The sequence below is a fragment of the Castanea sativa genome, chromosome 1 (genome assembly GCF_040712315.1).
Source record: "Castanea sativa cultivar Marrone di Chiusa Pesio chromosome 1, ASM4071231v1".
Taxonomy (NCBI): domain Eukaryota; kingdom Viridiplantae; phylum Streptophyta; class Magnoliopsida; order Fagales; family Fagaceae; genus Castanea; species Castanea sativa.
In genome coordinates this window covers 23432845-23447269 of record NC_134013.1, presented here as the reverse complement: position 1 = coordinate 23447269, position 14425 = coordinate 23432845, and the positions used below count along the sequence as shown (strand labels likewise).

The 14425-nt window shown below is 32.9% G+C and overlaps 1 protein-coding gene across 3 annotated transcripts; it reads left to right on the top strand.

The window, feature by feature from the left end:
• Positions 1–8804: 8804 nt before the first annotated feature.
• LOC142619490 (uncharacterized) lies at positions 8805–14425 on the top strand. Of its 3 annotated transcripts, none has more exons than XM_075792620.1 (3): positions 8805–9106; positions 9738–12418; positions 13822–14425. In XM_075792620.1, exons 2-3 carry the CDS (start codon positions 9856–9858, stop codon positions 14190–14192), a joined length of 2934 nt encoding a protein of 977 aa, XP_075648735.1. In that variant the 5' UTR covers positions 8805–9106; positions 9738–9855; the 3' UTR covers positions 14193–14425. The 3 variants fall into 3 exon arrangements, with proteins under 3 accessions (XP_075648735.1, XP_075648741.1, XP_075648728.1); XM_075792626.1 differs by having other exon boundaries at positions 8805–9148; positions 9748–12418; XM_075792613.1 differs by having other exon boundaries at positions 8805–9148.

Genomic DNA, 14425 nt, shown 5'->3' with positions numbered 1-14425 from the left:
CGTTAGTTTTCTGCTGCGTATATTTTGTATGCGATACAAACATATTTTTTTCCATCACTCATAGCTAGAGATTCATTGTAATTCTGTTTCAAGGGTCTTCGATCTATTGTTCAACCAAATTGAAGGATATTTGGTGTTTAAATCAAAATCAAATTACCACAATTCCAATCAACAAGTCTTTCAAGGATATCGAATTAGATGATCACTCTTTTGTAATTTCAGAAAATTGTACCACACATTTATCAATTCAAATTCACATTTATGAAACCATTTTACTTGTTTGAATTATTTCAAACTCAAAATTTAGTCGTCCTACAATCCGTTTTGAGCTAGCAAATACCAAGGCCCCTCTCCTGTCCCTAGCAACTATTGCAATGTAGGCTGAGTTGGCTCCTATAGCCGCATCACAATTAATTTTCACAACTCCCTAATTTGATTTCACCCATCTCCCATGGACGGAGTTATAAGTGGAAATTGCCCCCTCAATTTTTTATTTAAAAAATAATAGTATTAATAGATATTAATTTTAGTAATTTTGTTCAATAAAATTACATTTTGCCCCCCTTAACAATGTCATCAATTCTTTTAAGAGTAATGTTATAGTCACAAACTTTTCTATAACATTTTTACAAATTATCGAGTTAATAAATTCTTATTGGTTTGTACATTTACATCACTTTTTATTTACCAATAACTACTCACCATATTAGCAATTTGTAAAAATTTTGTAGTTTTAGCATTTTTCACCTTTTAAATGCCATAAAAAATTAATAGATTAAATCTAAAATAAAAATATACAAGCTCAAAAAAATTAGCCCAATAACAAAAATTACCAATAATTAAAAAAAAAAAATTAAGCACAATCACCCTATTTTATCAAAAACAAACAACCTGGCATTTTAAAAGTTTTAAATAAAAATATTTAGTGGTTAAGCAATAAAGTCAAAAGCCAGAGTCGCCATACAAAGTGAGCAATAGAGCCGCCCCCAACTCCAAGTCTTGACTTCGTCTCTGCCATCTCCTAATCTCGCTAGGTGAGTAGCTAGCAGTTGAGTTTCTTGACTGTCTCCAATACTCTAAAAACAACTAATGCATTTCCCTGTTTGCTTCCTCTTGGGACGGAATTAGGCCTTAATGTATGGCTTCGATTCTAATCTTCCAAATGAGATCTAGAGCAAGTGCATCAAATAACAAAAATTGTTCCTTTAGAACCGCATCAAGATGGAGCTCTATTGTTGGGGTGGGGGGGTTTTAATAGGGACGCAAAATTAACCGGACTCATGATTACAGACTTCAGCTAAATGAACTCTTTTCTAAGAGCACTTGCAGCAGTGGAGCTAAATAGCTATATAGCTATTTTAGCTCCACCAAAAACACCAAAAAGAAGAATGCGACGGTGGAAATTTAAATCTATATTTTTTTAAATTCATTCTATACACATCTATAGATAGATATGCACTATTCATGAGAGCTAAAAAAAAAATTAATTTTTTATTTTGTGTTCACATTACTTTTTTATTGTGGTGTTTTTATTGTAGTGAGATGTATTATTTTATTGTGGTAGATATATTATTTTATTGTGATGTTTATATTATTTTATTGTGTTGAAAGCTAAAATAGATCCACTGCTGCAGCATGTGCGTAGGTAAAATAGATAAAGTAACTTTTGATGGAGCTAAATTACTAAATTTTTAGCTCTACTGTTGTGGATGCTCTAATGCCCCACAGGCTAGCAAACCACAAAGCTCTCGCAAAATAACAATCAAATGTTAATATTATATTACAAATTACAAATTATTATAGTATATTTACCATAGTATAATTATAACTTTTTCGGTTTTCCCACCAATACTAGGCTTTATAGGCTTATGAGACAAAGAAGACAGCAGAGCACACTCAAGTAAGCAGTTTCCTCTATATGTCATGTTTCAATCATGCAACATAATTTACGGCTACAATGAAATTTGTTACACAGTTTACTTTTCCTTTTTTTGATAGGAGTTAGACACAGTTTTCAAACACATTTTCTTGCCCCTTTTTATTGTGTGGACTAGAATGAGTGGCAAGAGAAAAAGAAAAACTAGATTTTGTTATTTTCTGAATTCGATACGTAATATATCAGACAGATCAAATTGTTGTACGATGAATTATAGCATCGTACCTTTCTTTTAATTTTTGGATCACAAAGCAATGGACCTGGACTGGCTGTAAATTTATAACGATCCGATTAATGTATCTTCTTAAGTTATACATTAATAAATTTGTTTTTTTTTTAAATTATTAAAAGTTGAAAAAGTTGTTAAAACTTATTCAATTTCGATAAAATTTTCTCTAAAAATAATATACTATTGTGTGCTCTTAGGACACACATTAATAAAATTCAATTTATAATATCACCTCAAATGTGATTCTAATAATAGTAATGCCGAGATATTTTTCACAATAAAATATATGATAAGTTATAATCTAACAACGTCACTTGGATATTATTTACACAATTTTTATTATATACCAAATTTTTTTTTTTTGATAACAAACTGAAACTTCATTAAGTAGTAAAAGTCATAAATACATTATGGAAAAGAGCTTGTTCAATAAAAAAATGACTCTCTTCAATCCAAGCACAATAATCAACAATGCCTAAAATATGTTTAGCTAACAAATGAGCATGAATATTTTCATTGCGACAGACATGAGAGAATTTCACACTCCTAAAATCATGAACAGCCACTGTAATTCCATAAACCAGAGGAGCCACCGAAGATGATGCTGAGGCTGAATCACACAAACCTTGTATCATAATATCTCATATGAAAAATATTGTGCATCTATGGTTATTGTTCTAATAAGCACTGTATTGGGTTATGTTAATTTTTCAATTTTTTAAAAATTATTTTATTTTTGCTTATAGACAATACGCTTGAGAAAAACTAAAATACAATTATTTAAGTATTTCAATTCGTCAAGAGTTAGTAGTTGAACAAGCAATTCTAATGTTTTCAGTGGAACCGTCTAGAATTTAAATATAATTCAATACAATAAAAATAAAAAATAATTAAATTGAACCATATAATTAAATAATTAAATAAAAATTATAAATGTTGAGAAATTTAAGAAAGCGTAAATTTTTGCATTTGTTTTGGAAGGCGACGTAAAGAGAGAAATGGGCATGGGCGTGCGCGTGAACATTTTGAATGGATGCTATTGGTTTGGTGTTAAGTGCACACGAGTGTCGGTTGGAGACAGCTGGGAAAATGATTGACGATTGGACCGAGGCGGTCTCAAAAAATTGACAATTTAAACGTGTTTCAACTTCGGCGCATGTCATTTGCCCATGTTGGCGTTTAGGCTGTGTCGGCAAGGTCCAACCCATCAAAATAGGCATCCTTGTGCTTTTTTTTTTTTTAATCAATCTCACAAAACTGCTAGCAACATAGGCATCTTTGTGCTAAATTTCGTTTGTAGGTCTTTTTATATATATATATATATATATATATATATATACACACACATTTCATTCTTATATTTTGGTCATGTTTCAATTTGATCATTAAATTTCTAACTTCATTTTAGTTTTTATATTTTTGAACTCGTTATCATTTTTGTTCCTGTCATCATCTCACTTACTAAAAATGCAATTTTACGCTAATAATACAATTCGTTGATCACATAGGCCTTCTTTGTAAGTGAGATGACATTGGAGATCAAAATAACAACAAATTTAAATAAATAAAAAAAAAAAAAAATATATATATATATATATATATATATATATATATAGAACAAAATAAAGTTATAAAAACTTGAACATTAAATTGAAAACATGACCAAAATATAGGGACCAAAAAATTAATTTTTCCTATATCTATATAGAGCAAATAGCTTAACAAAAATACAAAAGCGGCAAAACACAAAAAAACAAATAAATATGAAACATGCTAAAAAAACAAATAAATATGAAAGGGTAATTATATTTTATCACCTTAAATTATACCCAAACTTACACTTTACATCCTAAACTTTGAGAATGCACGATTAACATCCTGAACTATATCTCGTGTTACTCTTTACATCCTGCCATCAATTCGACCATTATCTTGGACAGAAAACCAAAGTTTAAAATGCAAAGTGTAATTGAAAGTATAGTTTAGAGTGGTAAAGAGTAATTTCTCTTTTATTTTTAAGAAATTAAAAAGATAAGCAATTGAATCTTTTCACGTGATGCCATGTTTTTCCATCTAAGTTAATAGCTCAATTGATGATGGGATTCAACATAAAACAAATGATATAATATAGGGTGGTAATTGTGCATTCTGAAAGTTTATGATGCAAGGTGATTAAGGATATAATTTAGGGTGATAAATTATAATTTCCCCGAATATAAATAAACAAACTAACCAAAATTACAATAAGAAAGAGAGATAGTTGGGCAGCGATTGAGGTGGGTAGTGCTAGTGGTTAGCAAAGGTGGGTGTTGATGGTGTGTGCAACTGAAAGAAGGGGAGTGAGAAAAGTTGAGGTAAATAATTGACAGTAAGAATGTTAGAAAGAGTGTGTGAGAGGGTAAAAGAGTGAAAAATCAAAGGGGGTTAAAAATTTTCAAACTCTAGATTATTAAAAATAATCGTGTGACCCTTGATTTAAAAGTAATAAGAAATAGTATTATAAGAAATTTTAAAGTATTTACTCAAAAAATATAATTTAAGTAACATTTTTTTTATTTAAATAAGTTACAATTCTATTAGTGATAAAATAATTGAATATTCATCGACCTATGATAATCATATATTTATTTTAGTAATTATCTCAAAATTTTAATTAGAAGAAACAATTATCTCAAAAATAAAGTTTCAAAATTTTTTTCTTTTCTTGTCAAATAAAACTTCTCCCTTGCTTATGTTGGCACTTGTGTTTCTGTGTACTCTTCTTCTTCATCCTCCAAAAATTACACCACCCATAAAGTTTCAAAATTTTTGCTCTTTTCTTAGCTAGCTGCTCTCTTCTCTCTCTCTTCTCTCTCCTCTCTCTCCCACTCTTAATTCCATATTTCTCTAGCCGATTTGCTTTTCTTTCTTTTCTTTTTTTTCTTTTTTTTCTTTTTTTCTCTGTACTTCAAGTCGTCATTGAAGTTTTTTTTACTGCTCTATAGAATACAAATTGCAAATCAAAAAGTCTTTTACTAGTTGCTTCAATTCCAAGAAGAAAAACACATGTCTCGATAAAATCCTTACACTTAATTTGCAAGGTTAATATTAGTAAATACGTTTTTTCTGTACTCCACAGAATTCTTCATCTTATATTCCTCATTTTTTTTAAGTGGATAAATATTTAATATTACATCTAAATATAATAAATTATTATTAATTTGATAAAATATATAATCTATCACATAAATAAAATAATGTGATTTTTTATTGGTTTTTATTTTTATTTTTTTATGCATTTAATAATTGTCTAATTTTTAAACAATCTATTACCTATTAGTAATTGTTTTACCACCGCACACCCTTGGTGCGATAGTCACTACACAAGTATAAGTGCTTGTGGGGTGTGGGGGCAATAGCCGGGGCTCAAGTCTCCAGGAGGGAGCTTCACACACATATACACTTAGATTATGCTAAAATAAAATTCTATCTTGTATATAAATAAAAAAATAAAAATAAAAAGTAATTTTTTAATCCTAATTATTTATACCTAATAAGTTGTAATTTAATTTGAAAATTTAGTTCTTTGAGCAAGTTAAAAAGTATAAATTGTTGAGTTATATATAAAGTACTTAACTTGTATTGAATATTAAATTGTGTTTCTTAGTAGTTTAGACAAATACATAGTTAAAAAAAATATTAACTGATTTTATTATTCGACCCCGGTTAAATTTCTGGCTCTGCTATTAATTTCAGCTAACAACATTTTATTTTAAGTAATGCTAGAGATATCACTTTTAGCACAATTTTGTGTCACAACTCGTCACATGGCAAGTTGTGATTGGTAAGGATGTGTCCCCACATGGCTCACTGACACATTCTTACTAATCACAACTCGTTATGTGATGAGTTGTGGCACAAAATTGTGCCAAAAGTGGTATTCCTATAATTACACTTTTATTTTTCCATACCAATATCATTGGCAAAGAAAGCGCGTTCATAGGACCTAGGACAAAACATCGAGCCTAAATCCTTCTGTGCATGTAGGGTTAAGAAAATTCTATTTGTTTACCTCTTCGTGTGAAAGTTTAGACACCATCAACCTTCATTTTAAATTCATTTATTTATTTATTGATGATTATTCTTAATATATGTAGATGCGTGTACATTTTTTCCATACCATTAAAGGGAGAATTATAGTACATAGGTGCATTACAAAAGACCAGCTATAAACTGGTAGTAATATTGTTGTGGCAACTGTGTTGCCACTTTAGCTACAGACCAAATATCTTTCGCAATAACATGAGGAACCCAAAAAATATCACAAAACAATCCATTCCGATTCAAGAAGCAATAGTCTGCAAGCCTAGTGCTATCCATCCAATCCATGACACATTCCTTCTTGATGGTTTGCATGAGTCCTTTGCTATCCATGATGTACAAAACATTCTGAAAACCTTGTGCTTTGGCTGCCAATCCAGCTTCAATAACAGCCTCCAAAAGAGCTCCAGTGGCTGTTCTAGTAGTAGTGCTTGCTACTCCAAAAAACACCTTTTCTCCCTGCAAAGTTAGTGCTTCATATACAATACCATATCTACATTGCCTCCTATTCCTAGCTGTTGCAACTTTGACAATTAAGTTCCAGTCCCTTGCTGTAAGTCGCTGCCTTGTGTTGGGACTTCTGCTATCGCTTCTTCTTGGGGGTTGACTGCTTGAGAGAGAGGCCTAATACTTGCAAGAGAAATTTTGAGCAATTAAAATTACATCCATTGGACTAGGGACGATTCCTTGGTGCACCACTTTGTTCCTATAGTTCCAAATAGCCCATAGAGTGATAAAGACATCCTGCAAATAAGACATAGGTGGAGTTTGGATAGCGCGTCCACGTCTGGGCATTTTTTTTTTTCAGCGCGTCTGTCACTATTTATTGGCCATGAACAGTGATTTTAGGCCAATGAACAGTAATTTTTGACATGAACAGTACTTTTTACACAATTAAAAATTATTTTGCTACAGTGTTTTCAGCAATAAATTCTATCCAAACGGACTCATAGAGTCCAAATCCCTCCAATCATGCCTTGAAATAATTTGTTTCAGCCGAATTTGAACAGACAAGTTAGTAAAATCTGAAGTATGGATGGCTAGAGTGGTTCCATGCCAACAAGCCCTTGTGAATGGACAAAGAAGGAAGAGATGGGTTAGACTTTCCTCCTCCTCATTACACATTGGGCATAGATTTCCATTGGATATACCCCTAACATGAAGATTATGAAAAGTTGGCAAACAATTGTTCAAGAGTTTCCAAATAAAAATACTAATCTTCAATGGAACCTTAATTTTCCAAAAAGACCTCCACCAACCCGAATGAGCTTGAAAAAAACTATATTGGCGAGCATTCTTCCTACTTAAAATGTTATAGGCTTTGTTCACTTGATACTCCCCATTATTGGAGAATTTCCAACAGAGTTTATCTTGTACAGAATTCGTCTTGGAGATAGGGATTTGAAGGATTTTTGAAGCTTGATGAAATGGATATAAACTCCTAACCAGATCAGCCTTCCAAGTCCTATTATCATGATCAATCAAATCTCCTACAATGCCTGTAGGTAGTTGAGGCCGGTGTGCACTCAAACGTGTACATAATATATATTAAACTAGGTTAACTGATTATGCTGTCAAATCCAATCCACAAACATAATAGTCAAGTTTTGGTTTACTCAATCTTGACTGGTTAAGCTAAATTCTAATAGGATTTGATTCTGTTCATTTATTCAATATACAATTTTTTTTTTAATCAATTCAGGTTTCGAGCTTTCCACAAACTACCACAAATTATAGTTTTAACAAGAGGTAGGTTTAAGAATTGGGTTCTCGGTGAATTAAAAGGTTAAACCAGTTGACGAAGTAGTAGGTTAACACTTGAAGCAAAAGAGTGGACGGTACAACGACCGTACCACGATTTTTTTTGTATGTCGCTTCTAAGCCATAATCTAGAAGTTATTAGTGTGGAAGAAACAAAAACAGAGAACATAATAACATGTGAACTAGACCTTTAGCGACTAACAACTTTTGTTATAATTTATCAAATTAATTGACTATGAGCGGTCAATAATCATTTTCAAGTGAAACCTATTATGTTTTTTTTCATTATTTGTAATTTTATTTAGAGAATTTTAACTTATAACTTCTGTTATTGATGATAATTTTTTATTATCTGACCAAAACATCAATCAATTTTTAGACAAGAATCTAATCTCATATCTCTTATTAAAATCAAATATTTACCAATTAAACTAATTAAAACTCACTCGTAATTGAAAATAAAATAATAAATTTCATTATTTTTCATTCATTACTCATGACCACTTTTAAATTATGACAAAAACTATGATCAAAAGTATTTATGACACTTTGTAATCAGAGAGTCATAATTTTTCTAACAAATTTCTCAGATACCTTGACCGTACTCCACTCCAAATCCCGAGCTAACTGAAGATTAGAAGTAACGCATTTCATATTTTACGAATCACAACAAAACAAGGATGTTCTGTTCACTTCTCACTGTTATCGATGTGAGGTGATGTGAGGTAAGTTTTAAAACTTTACAACAGCATGTTTGTCTCTACTCGTATATCCCTATGGCCTACACCTAATGGCCTTAGCTCACATGCTTCTACTCTATGCTCGCTGATATAGTGAGAGGTGCTCTTTCTTTCACTACATGCTCTCTTCATAATCATTTTCTGAGTTATTATAGAAACTTTCCTAAGATTTTTGGGTTCTGGCTTGAAAAAGCATCCATATGGTCATTATAAGAGATCAGAGAGCAATGTTTTCCTTTCTATGATTGTCATTTTGCATGAAGAATTCCTAGTTTTTATTGGGATTATATTCACAGGAGGAATCTCTTTTATTAGTCAGAAATTCAGAAACTTAAGCAGTTGCAGAGGCTACTTTCTGAGGTGAGCAAGTAGCAGATCAGATTTCAGCTGCTCAATTCTCAGGTTTCTTTTTCTTTCTTTCTTTTATTTTTTTTTTCCTTATTTTTTAATTAATTTTTTTCCTTAAAATCTTTCATTCACTTTTTTGTGCTTTACGTTTTCTTTATGGTGGGGTTATTGAAATAACAATTTAAAATGAATTTACAAAAGTTGGGTTAGGTTTGAATACTTGAAGGCAGGCATACCCAACCATTAAAAAAACACAAAAGCCCAGTTTTCAATGATGAATCCACAGAATTACTCATAATTTGCACATAATATATATATATTTTTTGAATAACTATTTTACTTTGGTACCTTTGTTGATTTCTGGTAAAAACTCTTACTTTGCTATCAACTCTTTTCTTGACTTGCTCTCTAATTAAACCCACGGATGTAATAAGAGTGACTTTCAAGTACGATTCTTTTACAGTAACACTAATCCACAACTACAAACAAAAATTGACGTTTTAACGTCAGCTTAGTTTTATTAAAAAACAAACAAAGTACCATGAATAATTTATTTCTAGTTGTGTTTTTTTTTTTTTATTAATCATTATTATTATATAAATAATAATGTAAATGATTTATGAATGTCGTGTTTCCTGCTCAGCTGTTTCCAGGAGTGGCAAGAATGGCTGGATAAGATATATCATATGCTCAAAAACCAAGATTCACACAGTCACACTCTCTTCTTGGATTGACCATTGTGCCCTCAAACTTTTTCCCAAATGGCCAAACACCCACTTCTCTCCCTCCATTTTCTATTGCTCTTTTGCTTTTGCTTTTGCGTTTCCTTTTTCCCGCCATGTACACCTCTAACGGTTGAAACCAAAGCTCTTCTTCAATTCAAAGGCCAGTTCAAAGACCCTTTCAATGTTTTGCATTCCTGGAAAGATTCGGACTCTCCCTGTGAATTTTCCGGGATTAAATGCGACTCTGTGTCCGGGAAAGTGATTGAAATCTCACTAGACAATAAATCTCTATCAGGGGTCATCTCTCCATCCATTTCTGTACTCAAGAGTTTAAGGACTCTTTCATTGCCGTCTAATCACATTTCTGGAAAGCTTCCATCAGAGCTGAGCAGTTGTACTAATCTTAGAGTCTTGAATCTTACCATAAACAATATGGTTGGAGCCATTCCGGATCTTTCTGGGCTGAGAAGCTTGGAGATTCTTGATCTTTCAATGAATGATTTTTCGGGTTTGTTCCCAAGTTGGGTGGGGAATTTGACTGGCTTGGTTGGTTTAGGACTGGCGCAGAATCAATTTGACGAGGGTGAAATTCCTGAGAGCCTTGGGAATTTGAAAAACTTGACTTGGCTCTATCTACAAGGTGCTAATTTGAAAGGAGAGATTCCGGAGTCTATTTTCGAGCTCACGTTGTTGCAGACATTGGATATTTCGAAGAACAATATTTCCGGGAATGTCTCTAAGTCCATTGTAAAACTGAAGAATCTTAACAAGATTGAACTTTATGGTAATAGTTTGACCGGCGAAATCCCACGAGAGCTTGCCAACCTCACCTTCCTGCAGGAATTTGATATTTCTCAAAACAAAATGCACGGGAAATTGCCTGAAGAAATTGGCAATCTGAAGAATTTGATGGTTTTCCAGCTGTATGAGAACAACTTTTCTGGAGAACTTCCTGCTGGGTTTGGAGATATGCACAATCTTACTGGGTTCTCAATCTATGGTAACAGCTTTACCGGGGAATTTCCCGCGAATTTTGGCCGGTTCTCACAATTGAACAGCATTGACATTTCTGAGAATCAGTTTTCAGGTGGTTTCCCCAAGTTCTTGTGTGAAAACAGGAAACTAAAGTTCTTGCTTGCTTTGGAAAACAATTTTTCTGGGGAATTTCCAGAATCTTATGCTGAGTGCAAATCTCTGGAAAGGTTAAGAATTAATATGAACCGCTTGTCTGGGAAAATTCCTAATGGGGTTTGGGCACTTCCAGATGTAACAATGATTGATTTTGGTGATAATGACTTTACTGGAGAAATATCCACGGAAATTCTCTCTTCAGTGAGCTTGGGTCAGTTGGTTTTGCAGAACAATAGGTTTTCAGGTGAGCTTCCATCAGAACTTGGCAATCTGACCAACTTAGAGAGGCTTCATTTGAGTAATAATAACTTCACTGGTAAAATTCCTGCTGGAATTGGTGCTCTGGAGCAATTATCGTCATTACAAATGCAACAAAATTCTTTAACTGGATCAATACCACCAGAACTAGGTAACTGTGCTAGGCTGGCCAACTTGAATCTTGCTTCGAATTCTTTGACTGGTAATATACCGGAAACATTTTCTTTGATGAGCTCACTGAATTCTCTGAATCTTTCGGGAAATAAACTCATCGGTCAGATTCCGGAAAATATAAAGAAACTGAAGTTAAGCTCCATAGATTTGTCTGAAAACCAGCTGTCCGGAGGGGTGCCATCTGATCTTTTGATCATGGGCGGAGACAAAGCATTTCTTGGAAACGAGGGACTCTGTGTTGTCCAAAATTCTAAAATGCATATGAATTCTAGGATGAATATTTGTCCTGCAAATCATCATCAAAGAGGAATCTTTGCAGGTAATTTTGTTCTGTTCTGTGTCATAGCATCTGCCTTGGTTATCTTATTAGCTGGGTTACTGCTTGTCAGTTATAAGAACTTCAAGCTTAGAGTGGCTGGGGTAGAAAATGATTTGGAAGGGGAGAAGGAAGTGGATCCGAAATGGAAATTTGCATCTTTCAACCATGTAGATATTAACGCAGATGAAATATGTAATCTGGAGGAAGAGAATTTGATTGGAAGTGGTGCTACAGGAAAAGTTTATCGATTGGATTTGAAGAAAAACGGTAGTACTGTGGCCGTAAAGCAACTGTGGAAAGGAGATGGTGTAAAGATTTTGGAAGCAGAAATGGAGATTCTGGGGAAAATAAGGCATAGAAATATACTGAAGCTTTATGCTTCTTTACTTAAAGGAGGCTCCAGTTTTTTGGTGTTTGAGTACATGGGAAATGGTAATCTGTTTCAAGCTCTTCACAGACAGATGAAAGGTGGCCTGCCAGAACTGGATTGGCGTCAGAGGTATAAAATTGCTTTGGGAGCGGCAAAGGGAATTGCTTATCTCCACCATGACTGTTCACCACCTATTATTCATCGGGACATAAAATCAAGTAACATTTTACTTGATGAGGATTTTGAGCCAAAAATTGCTGACTTTGGGGTAGCAAAGATTGCAGAGAAGTGTCAAAAGGAGTCTGAATATAGCTGTTTTGCTGGCACTCATGGTTATATTGCTCCTGGTGAGTTTCACAACTTTTTTGAACAATTTTTTTTTTTTTTAATGTTGTTCATGCATCAAAAAATAACTCATGAATAATATCCATTAACTTCTTATATGTGTGATTGCTTTAAAATTGCAGTCGATACTTTTTTCTGATTCTGGTGCTTTATCTGTTCACTGGACATATTTTTCTTATAAATTCAATTAATATTTTCTTATATTCAAATTTCAGAATCTTATGATTTGAGGTGCCTAATTTCAATCACTTGAACATTCAACTTCATCCATCTGATCTAATATTTATCTTCTTCATCTCTTTCAATTGATAAATCTATATTGACTGCTCTTTGTAAAGAAGGCAATTTTGATGGTTGCTTCTTGAATATTTATATAGTCTGCTACTTTGTTGGTTAGTCATTGATGATAAGGTTATAATATGATTTTCTCTGGCCCTTTTGAGTCCCCAATTTTTGACTCAGAGGGTAGCAGTTGAGTCCCAAAAGGTTTTAGGGCATATCTCTCTCAAAACTTGGACTAAGATGAGGACCCACTGTAATCTCTCATTTCTCAATTAATCCAAAATGTATTCTGTTCTTTAAGAATCTTCTTTTTTCATATCCCTGGCAGACTATAAAAGTTCATAATCAATGCGGTGATGAATTTTTTGTTCCACAGGGTAGTATTTTCTCTTTGGTTGCTTAATGATTAATATCATATCGTAATTCAATCCTCTTAAAGGACCAGTAGTTGTTTAATCTTCTGGTTTCAGTTGATATGCTTAAGCCTTGTGTTTGTACTATATAATTTAGATCATATGTGAAAGGATTTTAAATAAATTTATATCATGAGTTGCAAATCAACCAACAAATACAAACTGGATATGGCTAATTCACTAGTGATGTTGATGGCATTTTGCTGTATCTGTGTCAATTTATTATCTTCTGGGAAGTATACATGGACAGGGATCTGGGGAAGTATGTCACCAGAAGTTCGAAGAAAATGTTGTATTCATAATGAATAATCTCTACTTCGATTTGGCAGTCTATTGGTGTTAATTGAATTGTTGACCTACGAATAAATTGTGGCCATGTTAAAGTTTAATGGTGAATATTATTGCTGACATCCTGTCCTATTGTTGAGATAAGAGTTTGCCAGGTTTAAAGAATGTGTTGATTTCTTATGTGTTCAATCCTTATGTCTCCACCTCTCCCTAGAATTTCCAGTAATGAAAATGAATCATAAATTCATAATAAACAAATGACAAGGGTAATTTTAACTTACTAAACATATTTGGCCAAGGTTTCCTTTCTTACCTACGAATAGATGTTCATAAAGATTCACTCTCTTGCAAAATGTTTTCAATATAAAGTTGAATGTGTGCTTTACTTTTATTAACATATATACTACAATTTTCCAATGCAGAGCTGGCATATACTCTTAAAGTCACAGAAAAGAGTGATGTGTATAGTTTTGGTGTGGTGCTGCTAGAATTAGTTTCTGGTAAAAGACCTATTGAAGACGAATATGGAGAAGGAAAAGATATTGTTTATTGGGTTCTAAATCATCTCAATGACCGCGAAAGTGTGCTCAGGGTTTTTGATGATAAAGTGGTGACTGATTCTGTCCAAGATGACATGCTTAAGGTCTTGAAGATTGCTATCCTTTGCACTACCAAACTTCCATCTGTGCGTCCTTCTATGAGGGAGGTTGTCAAAATGCTTATTGATGCAGATCCTTGCATCTTCAAGTCTCCGGACAACAATGCTGACAAAAATGTCAAGGTTTTCCTCTAGTCAATATTTTTCCTCTAGTAATAGTCAAACTTTCAAGGTTCAACACATGATGCAAATGTTGGTATTTCCATGCATGTTGACGAAATTTGGTGAACAAACTTTAGTTTTATAAAAATCACCAGAATCCAATATATGCTAATGATTGAATGTAATATTGTTATATACCTAAATATGAGAATGGTGTTGTAGAAAGCATATTGCTATAATCTGATATGGGTGCTTATTTATTGCCA